Source organism: Macaca fascicularis, chromosome 7, assembly GCF_037993035.2.
Source record: "Macaca fascicularis isolate 582-1 chromosome 7, T2T-MFA8v1.1".
Taxonomy (NCBI): Eukaryota; Metazoa; Chordata; class Mammalia; order Primates; family Cercopithecidae; genus Macaca; species Macaca fascicularis.
This window is the reverse complement of record NC_088381.1, coordinates 38,902,973-38,921,341: the sequence shown is the minus strand read 5'-3', so window position 1 is coordinate 38,921,341 and position 18,369 is coordinate 38,902,973. Positions and strand designations below refer to the sequence as shown.

The 18,369-nt window shown below is 45.5% G+C and overlaps 2 protein-coding genes across 18 annotated transcripts in view; one reads left to right on the top strand and one right to left on the bottom strand.

The window, feature by feature from the left end:
* Positions 1–13,986, bottom strand: part of TLN2 (talin 2) — a 457,700-nt gene extending 443,714 nt beyond the window's left edge. For 11 of the 17 annotated variants that reach the window (XM_073995948.1, XM_005559713.4, XM_045395571.2 and 8 more), the window contains exon 1: positions 13,851–13,986. The gene's annotated coding sequence lies outside the window, so the exon portion shown is untranslated. Of the gene's footprint in view, positions 1–12,147; positions 12,246–13,850 lie in introns of all 17 variants that reach the window. The other 6 variants (XM_073995950.1, XM_045395572.2, XM_045395576.2 and 3 more) reach the window with 2 other exon arrangements.
* Positions 11,944–14,786, top strand: LOC107130227 (uncharacterized). Its single transcript, XM_015452908.4, has one exon. It carries the CDS (start codon positions 12,079–12,081, stop codon positions 12,655–12,657), a length of 579 nt encoding a protein of 192 aa, XP_015308394.3. The 5' UTR covers positions 11,944–12,078; the 3' UTR covers positions 12,658–14,786.
* Positions 14,787–18,369: the final 3,583 nt, after the last annotated feature.

Below are 18,369 nucleotides of genomic sequence, written 5' to 3'. Positions count from 1 at the left end.
CAGGCATTCTTGTAGGCACTTGGGGATACAGAGGCAGAGATGATTCCTCTTCTGGAGCTTATATTCTAAATGCAGTGACACAGACAATAAATGAGTCCTGTATGTAATATCAGGGAATAATGATAGGAAAATAAGGAAGAAGCTTGAGAATAGGAGCCGGGGGATGCCAGTGTGACCTCATAAGAGGTGATCCTGGAGCAGATTCCTAATGAAGAGAAAGGTGAGAGAGCGCCCCCAACTTTAAGCCAGGGAGAAACATCCAGCAAGAAGGCTGGAGCTGGAGAAGCCAGGGGGCAGGAGAACCAGGTTGTGACATGGAAGCCAGTGGAAGGGCTCCAGAGAGAAAGCAATGACCTGGACAAATGCTGAGGAGAGCCTGTAGAAGATGACAACTAAAGAGTTCACCACTGGATTGCACCACATGGATACTGCCGCCACCTTCATAAGCGTGGTTCTCGGAGGGGCAAAGTGGCTCATGTGTGTAATCCCAACACTTTAAGAGGCCAAGGCAGGCGGATCACTTGAACCCAGGAGTTTGAAACTGGCCTGGACAACATGGCAAAACAAAAAACAAAAATTGGCTAAAAGCCAGACTGGGGTGAGTTCAAGAAAGAATGAGAGCAGGAAATGGTGTCAGCGAGTGTGACAGTTCTTTCAAATATTTTTACCATGAAGGGCGTGGAGAGGAATGGAAGAACAGCAGACTAGGACACAGGGTCAAGAGTGTTCCGTTCCTGCTGTTTTTTCTTTTTTTGTTGCTATTTGTTTTTTTTCTATTTTTTTTGAGATGGAGTCTAGCTTTGTCGCACAATCTCGGCTCACTGTAACCTCCGCCTCCCGGGTTCTAGCGATTCTCCTGTCTCAGCCTCCTGAGTAGATAGGACTACAGGCACACAACACCATGCCCAGCTAATTTTTGTATTTTTAGTAGAGATGGGGTTTCACCATGTTGGTCAGGCTGGTCTCGAACTCCTGATCTCATGATTCGCCCACCTTAGCCTACCAAAGTGCTGGGATTCAGTGTGAGGGACCGTGCCCGGCCTGCTGTTTTTTTTCCTTTAGATGACAGGTGCTATTGCATGCTTCTGATGGGGACTATCCATCAGAGTGGGAAACTGATGATGCCAAAGGGAAAGGAGATGGCTGCATGTATAAAAGCCAAGAGAGGACAGATCTCATTCACACGTGGTTACAGGTGCTGGTAGGTTAGTAAGTTTAGTACACGAAGATGATGAAAGTAGCTTCTAATTGTTTCTTCTCTCAGTGAAATGAGCCAGTTCATCAGCTGAGAAGTGGGTCTAGAAACATAGTGGACCTGAAAGTGTCAAGAGTCCCCTTCAGGTTTGTGGCCATAAATTAACAGCAAGACAATGCCAAGGGATATGTGTTTTCTCCAGCCAGGATCATCAGCCTGGAGCTGAAGGAGAGTGAGCAGAGGGTGGGCTTAACCAAGGATGGGGTTTTCTTTCCCAGGACAGTAAGACAATGAGGGGAAAGGTCAAGGGAGTTGAGGGTATATGCAAGAACCTGAGCTGGGTAAGGAGGACAAGAAAGGGATGACGGACAACGAAAAAGAAAGGGCCACCAGGTCAGAAGCCCTTGTAGGTGAAAGCTAGGTGGGACCAAGTACTAGAGGCAATAAGACAAAAGAGAAAGGGGGAGGGTCAGACTGGTGAGTTTGTCAAGATTTTGCTGCAGGTGCAGTTATCAGTAATGATAAGGTCTACAACCATATTTTTCAAATGATGGGGTGCAAGTTTAGCGGGTGGTGAAATCAATTTAGTGGGTCAGGATCAGCATCTTATTGTTTTAATGAAACAATAAAAAGTATGAAAGTGCATTATATCCAGTAAGAGTAAATACTGTTTTGTGAAACTTCTGTGTGTTTGCATTGGGTCATCACATAAGATATATTTCTCCTATGGCTTAGGGTTAAAAAAAAACTTCAAAGACACTAGAGCAAGGGTTCTTGACCCTGGGACTACTGACGTTTTGGATGGCATAATTCTTTGTTATGTGGGGCTGTCCTGTGCATTGCAGGGTGTTCAGCAGCCTCACTAGAATGTCAACAGCATCTCCTCTTCCTCCAAAGTTGTGCCAAAAAAAAGTCTCTAGACATTGCCAAATATCCTCCTTGTCGGAAAAATCACTGAGAATCAGTGGTCTAGAGATAACCATGTGAGCGATGGCTGAAGCAGGGTAGAGGAAAAGATAACCATGTGAGCGATGGCTGAAGCAGGGTAGAGGAAAAGATAACTGAAGGAGAGTTGGTCAAGGGACTGAGAAGTTGGGAATTGGGTGGACAACCTATACAGATGTTCAAGTCACCAAAAACGTTGATGGGAGGAGGGACTGTGGGCCAGATGCTAAAATCTCCCAAGAATGAGGCAAGGTGACCCAGAGGACTGTAGATGAGTGGTCCTCTACCGTGGCTGCACGTTAGAATCACCTGGAGAACTTACCCACCAATGCCCAGGCCCCATCCCAAACCAACTCCACAGAATCTCCAGGTGATTCCAATGTGCGGCCAGGTCCAGGAACACTGCAGAAGAAACCCATCCTGCAAAGCCCCACTTAAACGTGACCTCCTTCACGACAATTTCCCTTGCAGGTCTCTTTTATTTCCTGCACTCCACTATCACTACCAATTTTGCTTTGCTTAGAGCTGACATAGGAAATCACTAGAAAAACATTCAAGGCTCTAAAACTAAGTGGCTGGCACTCCAGCCTGGGTGACAGAACGAGACCCTGTCTCTAAAAATAAACAAAACAAATTAAAACTAAGTGGCTGAAAACAGAATAAACTGTTCAACTGCTAAAAAAAATTTTAGAACTAGGAGATCAGTGAGAAGGAAAGCCTTTTAGGGAATACTCTCTGCTTGAGCTTTGAGTCATCCAAATCTGTCAAGGACATCCAGACAAGCGAGGGTCCCAGAGGACAGCCAAACACTTATGTGTCACTGATAAGCATCATTAGAAACATAACCCCTTTGGGAGGCCGAGGAAGGCCTGGGCAACATGATGAAACCCTGTGTCTGCTAAAAATACAAAAATTAGCCAACCATGGTGGTACATGGCTGTAATCCCAGCTACTTGGGTCGCTAAGACAGGACAATCGCTTGAACCCAGGAGGCACAGGCTGCAGTGAGCCGAGATTGCGTCACTGCACTCCGGCCTGGGCAACAAAGTGAGACTCTACCTCAAAAAGAAAAAAAGAAAAAAAACCCAGAAACATAACCACTTTGCTGACACTGCAATAAACATTTATTGAAATTAATGGCTACTGTACTTAATTTCCTCCAAAAAATGCATGAATGATCAGATTATGACACAATTTATGCCATATTTATCATCTGGTCACCATATTATTCTCAATACCCTTCACATGTAGCCAACTTTTTATTGAAAGAAATCAATAACATCAAATCTTGAATATGCATGTATGACAGGAAAAAACAGGAATCAGAATCTCCTCTTTCCCAAGAGAACTCTCTATAGACTATTTAGAATGATACCCACAAATTCTCACTTTCATTGCTGATGAAACATACAAATATCTATAAAACATCATTAAATCCCCAAATATCTACAACAAATTCAGACAAGAATTAAGTAATATGACTCAAATATTATTTTTTCCCAGCTTGGGGAAATTGGCAGAATTGCATTAAATGTCCCTTGACTGAGATGCTAACTTTCACCCGTATTAGTCCATTCTCACATTGCTATAATGACATACCTGAGACTGGGTAATTTATAAAGGAAACAGGTTTAATTGAGTCACAGTTCAGCATGGCTGGGGAGGTCTAAAGAAACTTACAATAACGGCAGAAAGGGAAGCAAACATGTCCTTCTTCACACGGCAGCAGGAAACAGAAGTGCCAAGCAAAGGGGGAAAAGCCCCTCATAAAACCATCAGGTCTCGTGAGATCTCACTCACTATCATAAGAACAGCATGGGGTAACCGCCCTCATGATTCAATTACCTCCCACTGGTATGAGGATTATGGGAACTACAAGATGAGATTTTTACATGCGGACACAGCCAAACCATATCAATTGCCACCTCCTACTCTCATGTCCTCACATTTCAAAACACAATCATGCCTTTCCAACAGTCCCCCTAAGTCTTAGTTCATTCCAGCATGAACAGAAAAGTCCAGGTCCAAAGTCTAATCTGAGACAAGGCAAGTCCCTTCCACCTATTAGCCTGTAAAATCCAAAGCAACTCAGGTACTTCCTAGATACAAAGGGGGTACAGGAATTACCTAAATATGCTCACTCCAAATGGGAGAAATTGGCTAAAATAAAGGGACTACAGGCCCCCTGCAAGTCCAAAATCCAACAGGGCAGATATTTAACCTTGAAGTTCCAAAATGCTCTCCTTTCACTCCATGTCTCACATCTACATTACACTGATGCAAGAGGTGGGTTCCTATGACCTTGGACAGCTCCACCCCTGTGGCTCTGCAAAGTACACCCTCCCTCTCAGCTGCTTCACAGGCTGGTGTTGAGTGTCTGCAGCTTTTCCAGGTATGTGGTGCAAGCTGTTTGTGGATCTAGCATTCTGGGTTCCAGAGAATGGTGGCCCTCTTCTCACAGCTCCACTAGGCAGTGCCCCAATGGGGACTCTGTGTGGGGGTTCCAGCCCCACATTTTAGTTCTGCACTACCCTAGCAGAGGTTCTCCATGAGGGCTCCACCCCTGTAGCAAATGTCTCCCTGGACATCCAGGCATTTTTTTTTTTTTCTTTTGAAACGAAGTCTCACTCTGTCACTCAGACTGGAGTGCAGTGGCACATCCAAGCATTTCTGTACATCCTCTGAAATCTAAACAGAGGTTCCCAAATCTCAATTCTTGTCTTCTGCACACCTGCAGGACCAACATCACATGGAAGCTGCCAAGGCTTGGGGCTTACATCTTATGAAGCAATAGCCTGGGCTGTACTTTGGCCCCTTTTAGCCACTGCTGGAGTGGTTGAGATGCAGGGCACCAATTCCCAACGCTGCACACAGCAGGGGGGCCCTGGACCCAGCCCAGGAAACCATTTTCCCAGGGGCTCCCGTGAAGGTCTCTTGTTACTTATGCAAATTTCTGCAGCTGGCTTGAAATCCTCCCCAGAAAACGGGTTTTTCTTTTTTACCACATCATCAGGCTGCAAATTTTCTAAACTTTCATGCTCTGTCACCTCCTAAATGTTCTGCTGCTTATAAATTTCTTCCCCCAGATACCCTAAATCACCTCTCTCAAATTCAAAGTTCCACAGATATCTAGGGCAGGGGCAAAAAGCCGCCAGTCTCTTTGCTAAAGCATAGCAAGAGTCACCTTGGTTCCAGTTCCCAAGAAGCTCCTCATCTCCATCTGAAACCACCTCAGCCTGGAATTTACTGTCCATATCACCATCAGCATTTTGGTCAAAATCATTCAACAAGTCTCTGGGAAGTTCCAAACTTTCGCACATCTTCCTGTCTTCCTCTGAGCCCTCCAAACTGTTCCAATGTCACTTCCACATTTTTAGGTATCTTTATAGCAGCACCCCACTCTCTGCGGTACCAATTTACTCTATTAGCCATACCCGAGACTGGGTAATTTATAAAGGAAGCAGGTTTAACTGAGTCACAGTTCAGCATGGCTGGGACCAGGAGGCTGGGGCCGGGGACCTCAGGAAACTTACAGACATGGTGGAAGGGAAAGCAAACTTGTCCTTCTTCACATGATGGCAGGAGACAGAAGTGCCAAGCAAAGGGGGAAAAGGCCGTTATGAAACCATCAGGTCTCATGAGATCTCACTCACTATTATGAGAACAGCATGGGTATAGCTACCTCCATGGTTCAATTACCTCCCACCACGTCCCTCCCAAGACACATGGGGATTATGGCAACTACAATTCAAGATGAGATTTTGCATGGGTACACAGTCAAATCATATCCCATCCATAACATGGCTGGCTGGAAAAGAATATAACACCCATGGAAGAGAGGTAGCTAGTTCCTCTAAACCAGTGGTTCTCCATAGAACTCATCAGTTCTATCAAGATTACAAAAATCACATAAATAGTCTGGGTTGAAAATGGTAGAAGCATAACAGCCAGCTAAGCCAGGATCGTATGGAAAGAGACCTGGGTTCAAATACCAGCCCAGCCCTCTCTGGCTGACCCGCAGGATAAGTCTCTTTTGGAAACTTGTTAAAAATGCAAATCAGGCCGGGCGCGGTGGCTCAAGCCTGTAATCCCAGCACTTTGGGAGGCCGAGGCGGGCGGATCACAAGGTCAGGAGATCGAGACCACAGTGAAACCCCGTCTCTACTAAAAATACAAAAAATTAGCCAGGCGCGGTGGCGGGCGCCTGTAGTCCCAGCTACTCAGGAGGCTGAGGCAGGAGAATGGCGGGAACCCGGGAGGCGGAGCTTGCAGTGAGCCGAGATCCCGCCACTGCACTCCAGCCTGGGCAACAGGGTGAGACTCCGTCTCAAAAAAAAAAAAAAAAAAAAAAAAATGCAAATCAAACCCCACCAAGGACCCATCGAATCTGAAACTCAGGCCCAATAATCTGGGGGTTTAACAAGCCCTGCAGGTGATTCCCATGCATTTTAGTTTGGGAACCACTGATGTAATCTCAAGCATGGTTTTCAAATTGTGCAGCACAGCCCTGGCTTCCAGTGGGTTGAGATTCTGGATCTCCCGTCAGAATTCAGAGTCACACAGTATGTACTTTTTTCAATGTAGAGCAGAGTGTGGTGGCTCACACCTGTAATCCCAGTGCTTTGGGAGGTGTCAAGGTGGGAGGATTGCTTGAGGTTAGGAGTTTGAGACTACTCTAGGCAACATAGTGAGACCTGGTCTCTACAAAAAAATATATAAAATACAAATTAGCCAGGTATGGTGGCAAGTTCCTGTAGCCCCAGCTTCACAGGAGGCTGAGGCAGGAGGATCACTTGAGCCCAGGAGTTTGAGGCTGTAGTGAGGTGTGATTGTACAACTGCACTCCAGCCTGGGCATCAGAGAGACCCTGTCTCTAAAAATATTATTCAGATAAAAAATAAAAATAAAATGTGAAATGCTTTTGAAAGGTTGGCTTTAGCTGCAACTGGCAAAAACTCATCATTTCTATCAAGATTTCAAAAATCACATTAGGAGGCTGGGTTGAAAATTGTAGAGGTGGAACAGCCAGCTAAGCCAGGGATCGTATGGAAAGAGACCTGGATTCAAATCCCAACCCAGCCCTCTCTGGGCCTCAATTAGGAAAACCAAGTTTGAGGAGATGCTGCTGCTATCCAGAAAGGCTTCTCAGGCCAGGCACCGTGGCTCACGCCTGTAATTCCAACACTTTGGGAGGCCGAGGCAGGTGGACTGCCTGAGCCCAGGAGTTCCAGACCAGCGTGGCCAACATGGTAAAACCCCATCTCTACTAAAAATACAAAAATTAGCTGGGAGTGGTGGCACATGCCTGTAATCCCAGCTACTCGGGAGGCTGAGGCATGAGAATCGCTTGAACTCAGAAGGTGGAGATTGCAGTGAGCCAAGATCATGCTACTGCACTCCAGCTAGACCCTGTCTAAAAATAAAAAAAAGAAAGGCTTCTCAATTGGCCAGAAGCTCTCCCTGCAGGGGCCACTATTGGTCTTCCCTCAGAATGGGATCAGAGAAAGTTAAGATAAAGGAGAGTGCTTCTAAGAGCTTTCCTGAGCTCTTACTTTCACCACCTCCTGGGGCAGAGGGAAACAGTTTTTTCGGAAGCTATCCTTTACACTGAAAGTATACTCTACTAGAAGTTGAGAAATCAAAGGATTTTAGAAAATAATTAATTGTGCCGGGCGGGGTGGCTCACACCTGTAATCCCAGTACTTTGGAAGGCCGAGACGGGCGGATCACGAGGTCAGGAGATCGAGACCATCCTGGCTAACACGGTGAAACCCCGTCTCTACTAAAAATACAAAAAATTAGCCGGGCGTGGTGGCGGGCGCCTGTAGTCCCAGCTACTCGGGAGGCTGAGGCAGGAGAATGGCGTGCACCCGGGAGGCGGAGCTTGCAGTGAGCCGAGATCCCGCCACTGCACTCCAGCCTGGGTGACAGAGGGAGACTCCGTCTCAAAAAAAAAAAAAAAAAAAAAAAAAATTAATTGAAAATTTCCAAAGAGATAAGAGGTTGCAATAGGAGGCATCAGAGAAGGTAAGCGTATTTCCCAGCCTTTTTTTCTAAATGGTTGCTGGCGAGTTTCTTATCCATTAACCAAACATTTTTAAACTTGTTTTCATATAGAAAAGCCTGCGTGTTTGAACAAGTCAACCAATTTAAGTGTATATGGAAAAAGTTAATTACCTCTCCCTCCTCACTGCTAATCTTAAACAATGGTAAGTTTTGGGTGTCCTTACACATTTTTCTCCAAGGTCATACACATACAGCTTATTTTCTTAATCAGAAATACGGCCGGTCGCAGTGGCTCATGCAGTAATCACAGCACTTTGGGAGGCCGAGGCAGGTGGATCACCTGAGGTCAGGAGCTCAAGACCAGCCGGGCCAACATGGTGAAACCCGTCTCTACTAAAAATACAAAAATTAGCCAGGTGTGGTGGCGGGTGCCTGTAATCTCAGCTACTCGGGACACCTAGGCAGGAGAATCGCTTGAACCCAGGAGACAGAGGTTGCAGTGAGCCGAGATGGAGCCACTGCACTCCAGTCTGTGCTAACAAGTGAGCCTCCATCTAAAAAAAAAAAAAAATTTTTTAAATAAAATCAGAAATACGGTCATGCAACATATGATACTCTGCAACTAGCTTTTATTTTACATATTATTTTTAATATGTCATGCACAACCCTCACAAAATAATCCATTCTATGTATATACCTCATTTTATTCATTTTACTAATGAACATTTGTTGCTTCTAGTTTATTTACTGCAAAAAATCCTACAACAAACACCCTTACACACAGATCCTTACAGGCCAATGTTTTTCTTAATGTAAAACAAGGTTGCAAATGTGGGATTGCTGGGTCACTTGGCAGGTGTGCTCCAAACTTTCACAGAAACCATCTGCTTTTCCTAAAGATTGTAACAATTCACACTTGTATCAATGGTCTGAGAATTCCCACCACCCCAACCCCAAACAGCAAGTATTACCAACCTTTTAAAAGATGTATCAATTGTATGGACAGGAAATAATACCTGTTTTTAAATTTGTATTTCTCTGTCCACTAGGGAAGTTGAGAAGAGATGCAATAATTTGCATCCCTTCTTCTGGGAATTGCCGGTCACATCCTTTTCTCATGGTTCTATAATGTTGTATTTCAGTTACTATTTCATCACATTCTCATCTCCCCACCCTCTACCCCACCCTCACCCTGGCTACTAGATACACAAAGTACAAAAGTGTATCACCTCCTCAGAATACAATGTGTGGGCACTGTGAGGGCAGAGGATATCTTCTCAGCATAAAGTGCATGGTAAACCCTCAAAAACATTCACTGAATGAGTGAATAACAGACGTAGGGAATTATGTTTGTAAAAATTGCAGCTAAAAGAGTAAAAAGAAAATACAAATGTTCAATCCTTATTCTACATTTTCAGAACAGCATCAGTTTGACTGAAATTAAATTGTTGGTTAAGAGGAAAACAAAACCATGGTCTTGGCACTGTCTCTGAAACTCCACTGTGAAATGGGTGGCAAATGAGCCCAGTCCTAATTCATAGCTCTGGGCGACACATAAAGATTCTCAAGACTAAAGCATTTTGTACCCAACCTTGTCCACCAGCTGTCATTCAAATGGCACCTGCCCCTGAGCCACAGATTGTCAGGGTGGTCAGTACAAAAGAGAGGCCTACCTTAAGCACGTTATCACTCCCCCTCCTTCACCCTGACTTCTTTGCCTTTCTCCAGCTTATTGAGGAGGGGATGTGAGCCCTGCAGGGGAAATTTGACAGAGTTCAGATTCCCTAACTCTTTGAACTTCAGGGAAAACATCTGGTCATACCCTCCATTTATCCCTATTATTTGTAATAGTTATGTGTGGCTTATGTTTTAACTAGTCTCCCTATTAGATAAAAGTAATACGATTAAAAAGTTCTGGGGAAACTACTGTAATTAAAAAGGCACCAGTGGGTATGTTAAGCTGTAATTCCAGGCCTGCTTATTATGTTTTCCTTCTTGTCTTTAAAAGTTTTGTACCTAATAAAAATAACTGAATTATTTAACTCTTTTTGAGTACTTCTTGTACTGGCCAACCACCACTCAGAATCACCAAGAAAACATTATGACTCAAAAGTTCTGGAGCAATAATGTCACATATCACAAGTTGTAGACACTGTCTCAAGAGGCTGGACATGCCACACACATATCACAACACCACCTCACAGACTGGTAAACAGACAGGCAACTTCCCAAAACACATACTCGTTTTCTAACCTTTTTAAGTTACAAAATCTTAAAAGGAAAAAAAAATGCAAGAACTTTGGTCAAGTTATGAAGTTATGACAATAAGAATCAGGTTGGCTGGGCGCGGTGTCTCATGCCTATAATCCCAGCACTCTGAGAGGCTGAGGCAGGTGGATCACCTGAGGTCAGGAGTTTGAGACCAGCCTGGCCAACGTGGTGAAACCGTGTCTCTACTAAAAATACAAAAATTAGCTGGGCTTGGTGGTGCGTGCCTGTAATCCCAGCTACTTGGAAGGCTGAGGTGACAGAGCAAGATTCTCTCAAAAAAAAAAAAGGAATCAGGCAAGCGGCAACAAAACACAATTTATAACAATTCGTTGAGAGAGGCATAAAAAAAATAGATAAATATTAAGGTAGTAAACTTGGGAATAAAGATTGGAGGGTTCACAATAAAGCTTCTCTTTTTTATTATGTAAGGTTTAACATGTATAAAATATATGTGGCATATATGTAGTTATAAAGCATAATGCTAAAATGCATAAATACATTTAGATGCATAGATTTTTTTTCTGAGAATAGTTGGTAAAAATGTATATTGTTCACCACCTGTAATCGTCCTTTACTACTCTAGAGAACCAATGATGTTCGAGGAGTGAAGGATGAAGGAGGGGAAATCAGATTACTTTTGAGACAGAAAAGAAAGATACTGACTAGAAAATGACATACCCACCTCTTCCTAAACCCTAACTTCACTTAAAAATACTCTAGGGAACAGTGTTTGGAAAAACCTGAATGAGTCAGCAGTAGGTGAGTTCAAAACACATATATAGCCTATGCCTGTACAGAATATCCCTGGTAACTCATTCAACAGGGTCACGCTGTTAAAAAGTTCGCTTTCTCTTTGGAGGTAGAAGCCCCACATCAATGCCAAAAAGAGAGACCCTCTAATACTCTTTGGAAACTCCCTGATAACTTGAATGGGTACAAAGGCAGAAAGAAACCAGTGGCTTCACCAATCTGAAGAGACCTGTTTCTGTGATTAAGGTACTCCCTCTAAGACTGGAAACTTAAAACGGATGGAGGCTTTCTGCAACTGACTTCTCTTCTAAATTAGCTATGCTAATTTTGGAAAAATGTATCTTGGGTTCTGGGTGTTTTCCACTATTCTAGTGCTCAATGGAAAAAAAAAAAATCATTCGTGTAGGCATCCCTCTTCTCTGAAGGCCACTTGTCACACCCACCACCATCCTCTGATTTTGCATAGAGGTCCCAAATAAGCAATCAAGGTAGATAAAATCTTGGCTGACATTCATATCGGAGACATTTTTGCAGGCGCTTCATGAAATGAATCAGGGAAAGAGCTGCCTAACACCTAACATCTCCAGGCACATCTCCCACAGGAGAGCCTCTCCCCTCCCTCTGCACACTTAACCCCCAACCCCAGAGGTTTCTGTGGTCCCTTCTAGCCTCCTCAATGATGAAGACCCCAAGTGCGGACACGGCCTTAATACTATGACATCATTTCGGTAACACGCCAAGGAGAACACGTTCCTGCAGTTGGCTGCGTGTAGGTCAGCAAACACGCCCGTGCCCTGCCCCTTCACAAAGCAGAGGTCACAGTCTATTTCAAAAGTAAAGATTCCCCACTCCCGCTTCCCCCTCCCTCCGGAGAGGTCGCTGCCTCCACGCTCTGGAGAAGGGACGTCAGCATGCAACCTGACAATGCCACAACTCAACACACGCAGGTACTATTAGAAGGAATAGTAAGTGGTACTTACAGTACCAGGGCAATTTACGTGTATTTTGGGGTCCACTTCTCCAGGACATCATCCCTACCCAACAACACCAACACTTCAGTTCATTCCTCTCTCATCTTCTGGAAAGACAGAAGTTTTCACTATGAGACACAGGAATTCTGGCCTAAGTTGTCCCAGTCCTTCACGGACAGCAAGAATCCAAGTTTCCCCACGCGTCACCTGAAGCCCCAACTTCTGGAAACGCCCTCCTTTCCTCGCCTCCACGAGCTGCGAGAGCAGAACATGCAGCCGCGGGCGCTACTGCTGTCGCCGCCAAAGTCAAGGAGGCGACTGGAAGCTCAGGCTGGTCGGCGGCCTCGGGGCGACCACAGGCAAGGCCCTGATCCCGATCCACGAACCAAGGCGCCTCATCTCCCCCAGGGAGTGAGCTCCCGCGCCCCTCGGAGTACCCAGGCGAGCCCGGGCGCCGGGAGAACGCTCTGCACTCAGCGCCCAGCCCCGGGACGCCGCCAAGCGCACGGCTCCGGCTGAGCGCCCGGGCAGCGGTAGGTGCGGGAAAGAGGGGCGTGTTCCCTGAGACTCCGAGCCCCAAGGCCGGGTCCAGGCGGGACAGGGGAAGGCGGCAAGCCGAGCACGCTGTCCGTGACGACGGCTCTCGGCCCCAAGCCCCGCCGGCTGGCGTGGCGACGCGCTGTAGCCCGCGCGCCCTTGCAGGGACAGCAGCCGTGAGCGCCTTGCGCGGCCGCCTCCGCGCCTGCCTCGGCGCGCAAACTTTCCCAGCGACAACCGCTCAGGCCTCTCCGACGGGGGCGCGGCCCTCTCCCCGGGGCCCAGAAACGGCTTGCCCCCTCCCCTCCGCAGCTAAAACCCACTGAAAATATGGCGCCCTCGAAAGTCGTTCCTTGGTCCCATCAGGGATCCCGAAATACTCGTCTCCAGGTCCCTCCAGCTTCCAATGGGTGCAAAATTTCAGCTCGTGGGACCGAGGAAGGAGAGGGAGCAGCTGAGTCTGTGTGAGGCCAGCAGCACTGGATGCAAAGCCTGTCCCTGCTTTCGGCCCGGCACTGCCCCCGTCGCTCAGCGGCCAGCAGTTCGCCCGTGGCGAGACTGCCAAGTAAGACAGTCGTGGGATCGGCAGGTCTGAGTGTCCGGCACTGGAGAAGGAACTCCGCACTGGAGGGCTGTCTTAGCCCAGAGCCTCGGCGGGAGACTTGTTTGCGAAGTGGCGCTGGAGTCCCGGCGGCCAGTGCTGGAATGAAGCCGCTCCGCCCGCGCCAACTCTCCTGGCGCGGGGGCCCGGCCGGGGTCGAGGGGACACTCTATGCAGGCGGGGCCGTTTTTCAAAGCCCAGTTACCGGAAACCCAGCGAGAGCCCCGGAGGGGACCGGCTGCCCACGGCCAGGAATCCGCTCTCTGGCGCCGGCTGCGAGGCTGTTTGCAAACCGCTGCGCCCGGGTCCAGTGCAGTTAAACATACATGTGCAATAGACAGGTGCATTAATATCATTTTATTTTTATTTTCCTGCAAGAAGCCCTCCTAGACCATCAAATCTGGGAGCTTTACGGGTTTTTCCTGCATTGGCATCACTCACGAGAAGCAAAAGGGAGGAAAAAAAAAACACCCACATTTTCCTTCTGGAGAGGGGAGGGAAAAGATACGAGAAATTCATGCAACGTGCACGCAGCTGGAGGAAGAGGAAAACCCGAGTGAGCCGTGCGCCTTACCGGGGGATGCATTTACTGTCTCATTGCAGAGCGCCTGCCCGGGAGTGCAGCCCGCGTCCCCCCGCGCGCAGGGCGACCACTCCGCTCCCGCAGCCGCCTCAGCCACTGCCGCCGCCGCTGGCTCCGGGCGCGGAACAAGAGCCGAGGGCGAGCGCGAGCGCACTGCCCGCGAGCGCTGGGAGGGCAGGAAGCGCGTCATCATTCGGGGACGGCGCGGCTCCGGTCCGGCCGCTGCGCCGCGCTGCATCGGGGGTGGGCCGCCACCCAGGCTCTGGCGCCCCTGCTGGGTCTCTCCTCGCGTGGGGTGATGCTGAAAGGGTCCGTGAGGGAAGGCGATGCACAGGCCGAGCTGTCACGTGGAAGGGAGGCTCGAGGTGACCCCGGCTTCCCAGAACTGGGGCTCTGCTGTGTAAAGGGGATGACTGGAGGACCCAGCGTCTTGTGGGCTGGGGCCCCTAGGTCCGCAGAGTGCCCTCTCGGGACCAGTGGCCAGGTCCTGGGGGAAGCGAGGTGTGGCTGACTGGAGGGCCGTGGCGGGCGGTGGGGTCTTGCTGCGAAGCGGAGGGCCGTGATCCCAGGCGAGCCTGCTCCTTTCAGTACAAGGATCCTGAAACCTTGCTAGTCAGGGGTCACTTAGGAATTTAGAGAACGACTATAGGGATGAGTGGCGGAAGGGGTGTGCTCTATTGACAAGGAGAAAGTAATTCACTCCTGTTTGCCATGCCCTGAATAAAGTCAGTTATATACTTCTTACATTTACAGTCATTATTAGTAAATACTGTAAATACCGTGGAACAATGTGAAGGTTATTCAAGGGGGTGAGGAGACAAAACACTATGTACCATATGGTCCCATTTTTTAAAACTGTGATTTCTAGAGAAAGGCAGAAAAGACTGGATAAAGAAACACCAATAAATCTCTCAGTAATTGGTGGAATTGTGAGTAATTTTACTTTTTTATTTATCTGTAAGGGACACATTAGTAATTCAAAAAAAAAGAAAGAAAACAAGAAAAGAATTAGCCATGACCCCTTTACTCCTAGCACTTTGGGAGGCCAAATCAGGAAGATATCAAGCCCAAGGAGTTTAAGATTGGCCTGGGCAATACAGCGAGACCCTATCTCCAAAAAAAATTTAAATTAGCCGGCTGTGGGGGTGCATGCCTGTAGTCCCAGCTACTGGGGAGAATGGTGGGAGGATCACTTGAGCCCAGGAGCTTGGGGGCTGCAGTGAGCGGTGACTGTACCACAGCACTCTGGCCTGGATGACAGAGTGGGACCCTGTCTCAAAAACGAAAGACGACATTATTTCCATCCCAATACAGAATGACCAGGAAATAGGTAGCAAATCTCTTCAGTTACTCAAATGAAACTGCTGGCAACTTTTTAGTGTTTCTCAGAGAAAGAAACTGCTGTCACCATAAACCAGAGAGTGAATTGATTTTTTTGTAAATTGAAATGATTTTGAATAAGTCCATTGGGACATTGGATAAGGCTGGACACTCTGTGAGAACAATACCCTGTCCTTATCCAGGCCGATGAACCGGGTTGTATCATAACAGCACAGATAACCTTAGGGTACAACTTTGTAACTTATTGCAGAAAATAAACTGGAAAGCTAACAAAGTGCATTATCAATGCATAGTGAGAGAACCGATTACTTGGCAACTTGAGAAAGTCCTAAAAATTGCAGGGCACAATTTTTAATTGCACAGGTAAAGTATTTTTGTTCACCACACCTTTTTAAACATTTACCAGTCTGACAGAATAACTAGTGGTGACAGCAAGCCACCTCAGGGGATGATTAAAAAGTACATGTTTATTCATTTCTGTACAAGCCTGGTAATAAGCTCACTAAATTAATGCCACCTAAATTGTTCCCTGGTTTACTAACAAAGAATAACCATATTTTTATGGTCCAACTGCCAGGTTTACCTAAGAGGCTCATCTAGGAGAGGAAAAAATGGTTGCAACTAAAGTGATTTTCCCCTTCCACTTAGTCCTCCGTTCATAGGGCCCAATAGCTTCCTATTAAGCATCTCAAAATCTTTCTGACACCTGGATTTCAAGATTTTCCATTACTTAATGCATCCTCCTGAAAGTATTCCCACACTTTTCCACTACCGATCCGCAGGATGCCATTCAGTATTAGAAGCTGTATTCCATGAGAGCAAGAACCTTATCTGTATCTCTGTGCCTGAAGGAGCCCGGCACATAATATTTAATAGGTACTCAATAAAAATCTGCTTTATGAAAATAGCCTATTTGTTCAGTACCTAGTTTACTAGTTGCTGAGATATTTGAAAAGTTATCTCTCCTATTAGAGTGTCAGCATAATTCTAGGATGCTGAGATCCTGTAGATTTATAGCCTTGGTTTGGTTCAGTTACTTTTCAAAGTTCCAGCTAAATCCTAAGGCATTCAGAAGGTGAGGTGCAGGTGTCTGAATATTTGTGCATTAATAATCCAAATAGCACTATTTTGTGGCTTTCCAAGGTCAATTAAATTCTTTTCCCCAGTGAGAAAGAACATCAACCTTACAACTCAGCTTTAGTTCTGGCTTCAAACCAGTTAGATTTGGACACTTCTTAATTTTACAGCTCCTTGTTTTTCTAACCACTCTTAGGGCTCCAAAATCATTTACTTTTTTTTTTAGAGAAATCAACTAACCATTCTATGTCCTAGCATTATATTTTTCAAAAATTTCCCCAGTAGAAGTAAAAGCAATTTTACCAGTAACCTTTACTAACTTTTCTGAAATTGAGATGCCTCCCTAGACCTAAAAAGAGTTATTTCTAAATTTAGAGTTAGCTACTAGTAGTCTCTGTCTTTATTCACAGTGATCATAGTTCATTGTAGATCAGCCAAAAAAAAAAAAACAAAAACAAAATCTAACTTTTTTAAACAAGATTACATTTTGGGGCTTTGTCTCTACCCAGCAGAGGAAAACAGGATGGGAGATAAAACAGTCCATCTAAGCAATTTCTCAAGCCTTGATAGCCTCTTACTTCTGCCAAGCAGATCTTCAGTAACAAAATAAATACACTTTGTGTGAATCAAGAGTGGAACATTTGGGGAGGTAAGTCAAAGAGATAGCTTCCAAGTCACTTGTAATAAATATATCTGGAACAAAAAAACATTTTCTTCACAAGTTAGATTTGTGATTACCAAATTAGACCTTGCTTGGTGCCAAAGAGCTGGATGCTGAGAGACTGCCCCTCTCCTCCCATTGCACTGAGCCTTAACCTCCTGAATTCCTGTCCAGCACTTGTAAGTATATGGGGTCAACTGTGTCCATGTGGAAAAAATAAAAGAAATTCCATCAAATATTTGTTCTACTTTATTTATAAGAGTTTATTTTGTGCCATATTAAAATATTTTAAAGGGCCTCCTTGATACAATACACCAACAGTTCATGATTTCCTATCCTTTCAAAAATGTTTGTATCCTTTCCCGAGAGCAAGGAAGGTAGGAACCACATTTTCTAATAATTGTCCATCATTCAGAACCAGAGATGAAAAGAAGATACTTAGGCTTCTATTGTAATTTGATATCTTTAGGGTTGTAGAAATCTTTTCTGATTATAAGTTTTAGGAGAGTATATTAACCAAAAATTATAGGAGGAAATATTATCTGAGTTGTCGTACAGCATATAGTTCGTAAGCTATTTTTAATTTATTTGAAAAGCAACTATTTGACATTTTGCAAAAATTAATATATTTTAGCTTTTTATTTATCTCGAAGCATAGGACCTCATTTCATCCCTAACTATTCAGAATAACATGACAGATACAGATTTAAACGTCCTATTTTAAAAAGGAAATTGGGCTGGGCATGGTGGCTCATGCTTGCAATCCTAGCACGTTGAGAGGCCAAGATGGAAGGATCGCATGAGGCCAGAAATTCAAGACCAGCCTAGTCAGCATAACAAGACCTTACCTCTTTTTTTTTTTTTTTAATTTTTTTAATTTTTTTTACTTTTAAGAAAAAAAGAGGCTGGGCACAGTGGCTCACACCTGCAGTCCCAGCACTTTGGGAGGCCAAGGCAGGCGAATCACCTGAGGTCAAGAGTTCAAGACCAGCCTGACCAACATAGTGAAACCCCATCTCTATTTTCGAAAAATGCAAAAATTAGCTGGGTGCGGTGGCACACCCCTGTAATCCCAGCTACTTGGGAGGCTGAGGCAGGAGAATCACTTAAACCAAGGAGGTGGAAGTTGCTGTGAGCAAGATCATGCTACTACACTCCAGCCTGGGCGACACAACGAGACTCCATCTCAAAAAAAAAAAAAAGAGAGAAAGAAAAGAGGAAATTGCTCCCATAGATTTAGCAAATGGTTATCATTGTACTCAATGCAGAACATGCTTGAGATTAATTTTTCTTTTGCAGCATATAAAACACACTACAAGGTTCTTTAAATGTCTCTGAAACAATATACTGTCTAGAAGAATATAATACCAATAATTATTTTCCTAAGTTGAATTGATCCTTAATCCAAATCAAATGATTAATATAGAGTAT

Coding starts and splice junctions, on each gene's coding strand:
- LOC107130227 (XM_015452908.4), top strand. CDS start 12,079: ATGCAACCTGACAATGCCACAACTCAACACACGCAGGTACTATTAGAA.